Below are 12,178 nucleotides of genomic sequence, written 5' to 3'. Positions count from 1 at the left end.
TGCTACTACCCGCTCAACCCAGAGCCAGTGGAATAACCACTACTGTGGCTACTACCCAGGCGGGTGTTTAAAAGCTCAACCTGGAGCAAGTGGAATCACCACTACTACCGCTAGTACCCAGGCGTCATAGTCTCTGACCTGGAGCAAGTGGGACGAACCACAACCCTTGCTACTACCCAGATATCTCAAACATATATTCATTCAGTCCCAGCCATGGATCAACATCCATCTTAGCCATCCGGCTTAAATTCATAATTCATAGTCAGCTATACGGCCCATAACTCATTCGGCAATCAGCCATAAATCAATGTCATACACAGCCATTCCGGCTCACGGTTCAATCCAAAACCAGCCAATATTCATAATCATACACAGCCATCCCGGCCCATAACAAAACAGCATTTTAACCAGTCAACGTCATCAAATTCATAAAACTGGCATTTAAGCCATAAATCTTTTTTCTCAAGCCATTTCACTTTGAAATCAAATTTCAACTCTTTTCAGCATTGGCTTTAAAGATCTCATTTCTCAAATCATCTCAGGCTCATAAGCCAAATTTACTCAAAGTGAGTTCCCTTTTTTAAACAAAGCCACTCTCGGCCTTCACTTTCCAAAACTTCCAAAACCATGGCAAATTAAGGATTTATTTCAAAGTATTCAAAACCACCCATCCAACAATGGGATTTTATAACAAAAGCTTCTCGGCAGAGTCCCAAGTCTTTAGGGGAGAACAACATAACTTATTTCGCCAAGTTCATTTAAATTCATTAAAAACCTTGGCTTCCTGGTTTGAGTAATAAAATAGGATCTAAGCCAAACCGAGTCATATAATCATTCACTCCTTTCAAAATCTGTTTCCTTTACTTAGGCAAAACCAACTTCAACCCCCATGATAAATTCTAGAACGTTTCAACGGGTCAAAATTGCTTTAGTCTTGCAAGAATTCAGAATTCAAAGAGTACTTAAAACCTTTCTCAAAACATTTCAAAATGAAACTTGTCAATAAACATAGGTTCTTTCAAAGTCATTGAAACTCTTCTTATTGAGACCCTCAAGTCAAATTCAAAGGCAATACCCTTGTCACATTTAAAACAGCTTTAAAACATAAGTTTCATCTAAATAACTTTCTCCTGAAAGAGATATCATGCCTTTCTTAAAAAGCAAGACTAAATCACAATTTCCTCTTTAATAACTCATTTCAAAAGCATGAATCATCCCTTTCTTGATAATTCAAATATGATATTTGAAGTCTTTAACTCATCATTTTTTCAGACAACATTTCAATAAAGACTTGGATTTTATAGAAATTCCGGCAGCATCTCCCCTAAAACTTGGACTTTTGCCACCCGGTTCGGGTCCCAACTAAACCGTTTCTCATTCCTTTTCAACAGCTCAAAACCAGAAATCAATTCAAAAGCAAGCTAAATCCAACAGTCGCCTCAATGGCATATCTCAAGGAAACCATTTCAAATTCAACTCAATATCAACCGATTTAACTCATTTCCAAAGTTTAAAAGAATCGGTTCAGCAACAAATCATTTATCAAAACCAAATCAATTAAAGCAACCCAAGCTAAATTTCAAGAGTATTCTATCTTTCACATCATCAAAATAATTGACTCAATTCAAACCAATCCTCAACGGATTAAACTCATTTCAAATCTTTAAAGAATCAACTTCAAAAGATTACATTTCTCAAAGCCGCGCACAACAATTCAACCAAACCAACATCCATAATCATTTGAGTCAACCAAATAATACATAAGGCAGATACAATCACCAAATACACAATATCTCACATCAGTATCCATATGTAATAATTCCAATACATAAAACATAATTTTTGGAAAGCGCCCCTACCTCAAAACGTAATTCCATAATCCAAGCGCCTCATAAGTTCTTTTCGCCTCAACTCAAAATCAAAGGCAGCTTCAAAGCACAGCCCCACACATTTCTGCAGCAGCATAAACAGCTCTAAATTACAACAAGCAACCTCAGTTACTAACTCTAAGAACATTGTAAAGGCTTTAATACACGTACGGGACACTAACGTAGGGCTTTCGAAACATAATTTCTTACCGGAATAACAACACGAATCAGCTGCGGTTTCGAATCGGCCCCGGCACAGCTCCGACGGCGGCCAAAAGCTCTGGTGGATCAACTATAAAAACCACGCAGCATCAAAACCTTCTCGAAATTCCAAAAGAACTGAAATCAAACTTAAAGCGCTTACCGGCAAAATTTTCCGGCTACAGCAGCAGGGTCTCAAGCGGCGGAAACGGCCAGAAGCTGCGGCGGTAGTTCCAGCAACAACCGCGCCACACCCAGTGGCGGATCCACGGGGGGACCTAAGGTGGCCATGGTCCCCCCCAAATTTTTTTAAAAAAAATAGTAAATAGTAATAATTAATAATATTAAATTTTTTTATATATAATATTAAAAAAAATATAACTTACAAAATTTTATAAATTAAAAAAACTAAAAACTGCATTATGTATTAGATATTTGAATTATTGTTGCTCTTGTTAACAAATAGCCCATTCTAATAATTAATAAAAATGGTTCTATTATACTAGCCCAAGCCCATACTATTAATTAAAGTAACACTAGTACATTTTTCAAATATTTGTTTCAAGCCATTAGAGGCATCAGCGCCACTTTTCTCTCTCTTTTAGTGGTTTCCAAACTTTTGGTCTTCTACTCTTCTCATTTTAATTTTCTTTTCATACCAAAACAAGACATATGAAGAAAAACCATTGAAGAGAAGTGAACAACAAAATATTAACCATTGAATGCACAACAAAGATTCAAAGAGGTATATTTCAATTTTTTTTAAGTTAATGACAATGTCAAGTATTATTTACATTATTTATTTAAAATAATTAATTTATTTATTTTTATAATGGACAGTGTTCAAAGATTGAAGTGAGGACAAAACTCAATAGAATTATTTTTTTGTGAGACTTGGAACAAAAAATAATCAGGTAAATCAATAACTTTATTTTTGGTTATTATATATTTGTGTTTCTAAAATTATTTGTTATTGCTCAATAGGTTTAATATTTTTTTTTAAGAAAATAATATATATGCAATTATTTTTGTTTTTTTTTTGTTAGATAGTTCAAGTTAAGTTAAAAATGTCAAAGATGAAAACAATTCACTCATTTTTCAAGTGAAAAGAGAGAATATATGATGAACAAAATTCAGCTTCAGATTCTTTGAGTAATGTTCAAAATATTATTGAGCAACCTGTGACATAACTTGTTGAGCAAGATATTCAACCCCCTGCTTCCAAAATAGCAAGGACTGAAATAGATCAAGTTAATATTGATACATTGATGCGTGATCCCGGAAAGCGTCCGCAAATTTGGAATTATCCTATCAATCAACAAGATAAAATCCGTAGAGCATACATAAAGTTTGGACCATATCAATTTATTATGGATGAGTACCCTCTTTCTGGTCTAGAAAGTCATCCTCGTCGTTTCAAAGCTCATTGGTTTAAGAGTTTTTCTTGGCTAGAATATTCGCCAGAAGTGGATGCTGCATTTTGTCTTCCATGCTATTTATTTTCTAGAAAATCAAGTCCATTCACATCAGGAGGATTTCGCAATTGGAAAAAAGTGAATAATGGAAAGGATTGTGCATTTTTATCTCATGTGGGTAAATCTCTTAATTCTCCTCATAATATTGCTGTTAAGTCTTGTAAAGATTTGCTCATCAATTACAGCTAGCTCTTGTTGCTGCGGCTAAAGAAGTTGTTGATGTTCATGCTTTTTTCCAAAGTTTGAGTAATATTATCAATGTTGTGTGCTCTTGCAAACGCAATGATGAATTACGATCTGCTTATGCAACTGAAATTTTCCATTTAGTTGCAACTAATCAAATTGAAACAGGAAGGGGAGCAAATCAAATTGGCACATTAAAAAGATCAGGAGATACTAGGTGGAGCTCTCACTTCAACTCAATTTGTAGCCTTTTACGTATGTTTGGAGCAATAACTTCAGTTCTGGAAGATTTGGCTACTAATGGATCTACATATTCTCAACGTGGTGATGCTACTTATGCTCTTAAATCTTTATTATCATTTGATTTTGTTTTCATTTTGCATATGATGAAAGAAATCATGGGAATCACTGATAAACTTTGTCAAGCATTGCAACAAAAATCTCAAGACATTTTGAATGCTATGCATCTGGTTTCTAGTACAAAGTCATTGATTCAACAGTTAAGAGATAGTAGTTGGGGAGCACTTTTGGAGAAAGTTAGTTCTTTCTGCAATGATCATGCTATTCAGATACCTGATATGGGTGCTTCTTTTAGTGACATAATTCGGTCTCGTCGTAAAAAGGATGTTGTCACTGTTGAACACCACTATCGTGTTGACATTTTTACTAGCGTGATAGATTTTCAATTGAAAGAGCTAAATAGTAGATTTAGTGAGCAAGCAACCGAGCTCCTCATACTGAGTACATCTCTAGATCCTAAAGATGTTTTCAAGTTATTCAGTGTTTGCAACATATGCAATCTTGTAAAGAATTTCTATTCTTTAGATTTTTCTAAGTAAGAAAAGATTCAATTGGATTATGAGTTACAACATTATGAACTTGATGTGGTTAAAGCTCCAGATTTTCAGAATTTGTCTACTCTTGCTGAATTGTGTCAAAAATTGACAGAGACAGGAAAATCAAATATATATCCTTTAATTGATAGATTAATTCGTCTTGTTTTGACTCTTCCTGTGACAACAGCAACAACTGAACGGGCCTTTTCAGCTATGAAGATTATTAAAACAAGGCTTCGAAACAAGATGGAAGATGAATTTTTAGCAGATTGTATGATTGTATATATTGAAAAGGAAATTGCTTCAAAATTCACTTCAGAGATGATAATTGATGATTTTAGTTCCATGAAGCATCGTCGAGCAAGTTTAAAAATATCAAAATCTTAAAGTATGTAGTTGAACATTGACTTTTATATAATATAATTACTTTTTTGATATATATGCTACAAATCATATTTTGTTAATTTTTTGTTATATTTTATATTTAATTGGCCCCCCTCTTATGAAATTTCTGGTTCCGCCACTGGTTGGAGGGGAGGGGCGCGGCGCCGCAGAGAGAAGAGTCGGGAAGAGAATGTAGCAGCGCGCGAGTAGCAATGGAGGTAACAGCGTTGCGGGGAAAAGCAAGTGGAGGGAGAGGTCATAATAGGAGTTGAGATTGGATGGCGCGTGTTTCTGAACCTAATCCTAAATTTTTGGGAATTTCAAAATACAATCTTTTAAAAATTGTTGAAAAGTTGTTCATGTTAGTTATGCATAGAGTTGGTTACTTATAATTTTTCTTTTACCAAAGAAAAACATCTTTCTGCATTAAATGTTAAAATTTTTTAACATAAAACCCGTATGAATCATTGATGCGCATTTAGACGAAATTTACATAGATTATTGTTTTTGTCCCAAATAAATCTGGGTGAAATATTTTGGATTATTTTAGAGGTAGTTAAAACTAATATAGCAAAAAATTTTAGGCTGATTATACACAAATTTATAATAGAATTAACATTTTTCAAAACGAGTCTCAAATAAATGTAAAGTTATTATGCACGTTGAAATGAAATACAAACGAATTCTAATTTTTGTCTTAAACTCGTTATTATTTTGTTTAAAAAATTTTTTGTGCCATAAAAAAATGTTTGACAAGAAATTTTTGGATTAAATTTAGCTGAGTTTGAATCTATTTTTTTATAACCTACACTGAAATCCGATAAAAAGGTTATTTTTAAACAACAAATATATTTCTTTGGTACTTAATTTGATGGCTAATTTTTTAATAAACTAAATTAATATGATTAGATAATAATAAATTAAATAATTCAATTTTCAACAATAATTTTTCATAATTCTTCCGAACAATAATCTAGACTTTATTTTGTTTCCTTAAATACTCTTAATTTTAAATAATATTTTTTTCTATAATTCTAGCCTTTATTTTTTTTCCATAATAATGAAAATCTGAATCCCTTTTGACTTTATAATTAATGTGTTCATGTACCTAGTTACAATTTTATTAGGTATAATGCAATTTGTTTGAGATGCAATGGATGTATAAATATCCTTCTATGCTATGCAAAATCCATATGATTCTTGGATAGTGTTACGGTGATGAAAGAAATATTTTTTCTAACCGCTGAAGAGACGTAAAGACACAGGCTGCTAAACATGTGTTATCTTGTTTTTTGAAGGACGGCACGTCCTGACTGGAAGAAGAAGCTACAGACTGTGACCCATGAAAAAGATCATTTCCCCTCATGCGTCACAGTCTGCAGTTGATTCTTCCAGCCAGGACGTGTCGTCCTTCGGGTAAAAAGATAACACGTGTTTAGTAGTTTATTTCTCTATGTTTCTTCAGCAGCTAAAGAAAAATATTTCTTTTATCATGATAGTATTGGCCATGATTCTTTGCTACTCATGCTAGATATATTTATTCCATATTGTTTAAGGTCACATGACTCATATTGCCCTCCTTCTCTTCGTTATACATTTTTTCTGTTTTATATATGTACTATGTCTTTAAAAAAGATCATTGTAGATCTACATATCAACTCAATAAAGTACCAAAAAATTATATTATAATATTTGTTAAACATACTTTTTGTGAATGTTTTGGGCAACACGACTACCTGCATTGCTTCATTGAAAGGGACATCAAATTGTGGATAATTTGAATGTTTCATTGGAACACATACATTCATCTAAGGCACATTCACATGTTTATGTTGATGGGAGTGCTCAAAAAAATGTTCATGATGAGGTTTGGGTTGCCATTCAAGATTTTACTATTATCGTTTTCTTTTTTGATGAGAATGTAATCCAGAAAGTGTCTTCCTGAGTTTGTTATGTAATTAGATTATTTTGTTAGAGTGACAACAAAAATCTCTATCAATAATTAATCGAAAAAAGAATTTATTAGAGGAACAATAAAAATCTATATCAATAATTAATTGGAAAAAAAATTTATTCATTCAAAAATTTAATATTAGATATTTAAAATCTAACAATCACATATTTAAAATACATGCTAATTGGTTGATTGTTCCCTGCAATTTATCCAACTGTATAATATATAAGTCATAATATAATTGTACTTATCATTTTGCTTTGGTGTGTACAAATGATGTATGTTTTTATTTTTCTTATTGAGAATCAAACGCTTTATTTAAAGAATAATAATTTAAATGGATTCTTAGTAAATTTCATATTAAATAATTTGATCTCCAACAATTTCTATTTAAAATTTATTGAGAATTATTTCGCTTAAATAGATTTTGGTTTTTCTTTTGCTTTTATTAAAATTTTTAATATGTGTACAACAATTAGATTCTTAAATAAATTTTATTACAAGATAATTAAGTTCTAAAAAATATGTCATGATAAAACAAATTAATCGCTCTTCAAAAAATAAAAAGTTTGTAGTGTAGTCATTCTTGAAACTTTTTAAAGTAATAAAATTTTGTTTTAAAATTTCTTAAGAACCAATTTAATTGCTTACTAAACTAATTGTGAAAAAAGTTAATTAAATGTACTTTATAACTTTTTCATTATTAGAAACACACCTAGTATTGATGGATTTACTATTGGAAAAAATTCTGACTAAAATTTCTATCGGATTTAGCGTCGCTGCAGATGACACAAATGACGAATTTTGGTTTTTCGCCGTCAAATGTTACTATCGGACAAGTAATTCAGATGGAAATTCCACAAAAAAATTGTGGGCGTAATTAAATAAGTTGGCTCCAAGTCTTAATTTTTATTCGACAAAAATTTCAATTTGAAAACGCTTCAATGTTCCGTATTATCATAGAATAAATTCGATGGTAATACCAACGATAATGACCTTATTTAAATTCAATTTGTTGACCTCTCTCCTTCACTTCAGAAAATAACCCTTCTTCCAAACCCCTCTCCCCTCCCCACCTAGCTACCACCTCCATCAACAACCTTCATCCAGCCGCCACTGTAGAGCCCTCGGTACTCGTCATTTCAATGTCCTAACCACACCATAACAAGCCACATTGTGCCTGACTCCACCACATACCGCACCCTAATCTCCATTCTTTCGGCGCTCTCTCTGTCCTTAAAGTGACTGCTACTGCCGCATTGAAGTTGTTGTCACCACTGACGCTCTCTCTCACTGAAGAAGTTTTTACTAAGTCCTTAGTTGTGCTATTTCTGTTTGTATATATATTAATTGTAACACCCTACCACACTAACCTTTACGCTTAAGCCGTAAAACAAAGGTGGTATGGCATTACGACCTCTACAATATAATGTATACATATAATAGCAGAAAGATCATAATATACTAGGAGCCTTGAAGAATATATGAAATAAAAATGGCGAAATAAAATCACAACGCTCAAGAAACGAGTTAACTTACGTGCTAAGAAAACTATAACTATCAAACATAAGATAATAAAAGTAGGAATAGAGTGTCAAAGATACAAAATAACAAGCTCCTAATTCAGCCTGCGAAGTCAAGACTGGCCGGAGAATATTTACACATATATGTATACATATCCAAAACCCAAGTGTATATAAACTAAATCCTGTCTCTTCATAAGCCTCTAAGAGGATCAAAAGGGACAAGTTATGCGAAGAGAAATCTAAATACACATATATACATCATTGTATAACAAAATAACCCAGTAACCACTTTGCTTCAGAAGTCCAGACGCCTAACGAGGTACCTCTTGACCTGCATCTAAAAAATAACAACATAGTATGGGGTGAGAACCAAGGGTTCTCAGTATGGTAAAGGTGCCACACACATAAGATATAAGGTCTTGAAAATGGCAGAGACAATCCTAGAACTTCGACACTCAGATTTTAGAGCTTAAAGTATTAAACAGAAGCCATAAAAGGTGGTTTTCTAAGAGTAACTAAGCCTAACTTAACTTAATCTTAAATCTAAGTCCACACTGCCATTCCTCCATACCTCCAATTCTGTCAGCATTTCACAGACAAATAAACAGATAAAAGCAAACACAAGAAGGTTAGAAGTACTCCAGGTAGCAAATATACACTTAACATAGTAAATGCACTTAGGCAAACCCAGTTAAAGCACAAACAAGTAATTCAAATAATATGCACATGATGCATGCCTGTCCTATGGCTAATGAGCTTATCTGTCGATTATCCAGCCAACCCAACAAGTCCGGTTCACTAAACCATTGGATTGTCCCCCGACGTGCATTCCCCTGAGTCGATGCAAAGCTTTGCCCGGTCACCCTTATATCATAGGGTCAACAGAGTATCGAGTTTTTAACCTGGTACACGTGATGACAAGCTACGGTACTTTATCCAGGGAATCTCGTATCTCAGATCATTAATCATTCAAGCCAAGTATCATACATGATCATTCCTTTGATTATCAAGCCAAGTATCATACATGATCATCCGTAATATTTCGTAATCAATTCATCACTTTTCAGCTTTACTTCTCCTCCAAATTATCCCCATTTTCTAGCTTCATCTGATTATTAGGTTTAATACTACTATTTATGACTGAAGGAATGAAAATAGAGGTTTAGAGGTTTGAAATAGGGTTTAAAACTCAAAAATCATGTTTGTTGGAACAGGGGCCACGCATACGCGTGGCTCACGTGTACGCATGGGAGTGTAAAGATGCAGCTCGTGCGCACATCCTTTTGTCACAGAACATTATATATTAAATACATGAATCCTAAACCATACCTTGGCTGATTCCCACGTAGTGACCAAAGCAATTCACCCAACACAAACACAGCCCCAAAGCTCAACAAAATACTAATGCCCAGCCTCCGCCAAAATTTCAACGTCCACAATTTCAAGCTCCAATTATTTATTCACAACCTAATACACATTCATAACACATAGATATCCAATTTAATACCCAAATCTCAAATTCAATAAAATAAAAATGGAATTATGGTATTCTCACCTTACCCAAGCTTCACATAAGTAAGAGTGGACATTTTTTTCAAGCTAATTGGATCCTAAAACATCAAAGAACAAAGAAATTCAATACCTCCACTCAATTTTCGAAAATTGGGGGAAGAAGTGGCTGAGAACAATATAGCGAGTTACCTATGAAATTGTTCTGGTAGAAACGTAGAGCTCGACGCGGTAGAGTTACGGCGAGTTGAATTTTGCCGTAAGGGTTTTGGGGTTCTTTTCTTCCCTGGAAGCTTTCAGCGTTACTTCAGCTGAAATGAGGAAGAGAAGGGGATTTGGTTCATTTAAAGGCTGGTCTGGTTGGGCCCACGGGCCCGGTTCAACCGGTTCGGCCCGTTCGGTCCAATCTTGGACTGATTTCTTCGAAATTAGTGTCAAAATTCTCGTTTCGATGAACTCTATCCTAAATTGATATAATATTTACATTTCTAATATTCTTTATTAAAAATTAATTTATCGACTAATTATTCACTAATTTAACAGGGTTCACATTAATTGTAGTTTTTCCTCGCCTTATCATTATGTTCTTTTAAGAGGAATAAGAGTCGTGATTGTAACGATATGTATGTATATAATATTTGTATGTATTTTGTGTAAGAATTTTTATTTATATATGCATATTTGTAAAAGGTGAAAAAGATCTTACGGTTTTTTAAAGGAAACAGCGATACGGTTTTGAGAGTTAAAGACTCTTATTTTATTGTTACCTATATAGAAGTCGTCATAATATTTCTCGCTATCAGAGTGGTGCAGCCAAAAGCATGATATTCTAATTAATAATAGTAAGGATATTATACAATACTAACCATTCTGCTTAGATTAGAATTGTAAAAAAAATGAAAATTGAATAAATAATTTACAATAAGTTGTTCTCTGGAGTTATAATAGCTAGTGATATATAAATATTCTTATTTATTGTATTAATTTTAGATAAATTTTATGTCAATTTTTGTATTATCTATTATAAAATAAATATGCACTTGTTCTAATAATTCAGTAAATAGTTAATAATAAATGAGTTTTATATGAATTATGATGTTCAATTTAAATTGAATACACCTCAGATTTAACATAATTCTAAAAATATAATATGTTAATAGTTTTTTTAGGTTAAAGTGAAAAGATTAAAATGATATATCTTCTATTCAATTTTTATAAATAAAAAAATTAAAAAATAGTAATATTTTCAATTCTTACACAATAAATTTAATCAATGTATATGAAAAAATAAAAAAATGAATAAAATTTAAACGATTCCTGATAATTATCTCAAAAGACAATAAGATTCCAAAAATAAATTAAATCTTTTAATCCAAACTGGTGCTTAACAAATAGATCAATATTTAACATGCCGCATAGGTATGCTCTGTTAAGCACAGAAGAGAGAGGTTATTTACAGAAGGGCTAAACAGTCTCAGAAAATTAAAGATCAAGAATCAGAAAGAAATTTTTTTTATTAGGAGTCATATTATCTTTCAGAGTAATTGTGAAGGGCTGTTTAGAGTTTTTTTAATAATTTATTATAATTATTTTATATAAATAATTATTCTAAAAATAATTAATAAAATATTAAATAAGATAATTTTAGTTTGTTTAAATTAATTTTTGATTGTCTTTCAAATAATATTCTATTTTATTGATAATATGTAAAATTAAGTCAATATTCATGGTCAAATATTTAATGCGCTTTCAAATTAGTAATCTTCTCAATAATTATGAGAATATATATAATATCAAAAGCATCTAATTTTATTAATTTAGTGTGAATGCATTAATATTTAAATCTTACCATCAATATACGTTCATGCATCTCTACACAGTTGTTTTAGATGAAAACCCAATATGATTGATATGAAATGCATATATAAATACAAACCGTTCCAGCCAAGGGGATCATTAAGGGTTCAGATGAAAAAATATTGATCACCATGTTAGATATTTGTTCCATATTATTTGATTCTTCCATTTTCATATGGCACTTTCATTTTCTATCAAAAATTTTTTCTTCCTATCCTCATTCATTGACCTACCTACCTATACAACCTTCAACATTAATAATCTTCAAATTGATCATCATATCAAATCAATAAAGTACCAAAGGATTAGATTATTTTTGCTTTTATTGCTACTATATGTTTTTAATCATAACCGATTTTAGAAATTCATGCTGGCAAAATTGAAA

At 32.1% G+C, this 12,178-nt stretch overlaps 1 protein-coding gene across 1 annotated transcript; it reads left to right on the top strand.

The window, feature by feature from the left end:
• Nucleotides 1-3,629: 3,629 nt before the first annotated feature.
• Nucleotides 3,630-4,566, top strand: LOC110280574 (uncharacterized). Its single transcript, XM_021141664.1, has 2 exons — nucleotides 3,630-3,641; nucleotides 3,730-4,566. The coding sequence occupies exons 1-2, from the start codon at nucleotides 3,630-3,632 to the stop codon at nucleotides 4,564-4,566; spliced, it is 849 nt and encodes a 282-aa protein (XP_020997323.1).
• Nucleotides 4,567-12,178: the final 7,612 nt, after the last annotated feature.

Source organism: Arachis duranensis, chromosome 4 (genome assembly GCF_000817695.3).
Source record: "Arachis duranensis cultivar V14167 chromosome 4, aradu.V14167.gnm2.J7QH, whole genome shotgun sequence".
Lineage (NCBI taxonomy): Eukaryota > Viridiplantae > Streptophyta > Magnoliopsida > Fabales > Fabaceae > Arachis > Arachis duranensis.
Note: the sequence above shows the minus strand (reverse complement) of the source record. Positions and strands in the feature narration are given on the sequence as shown.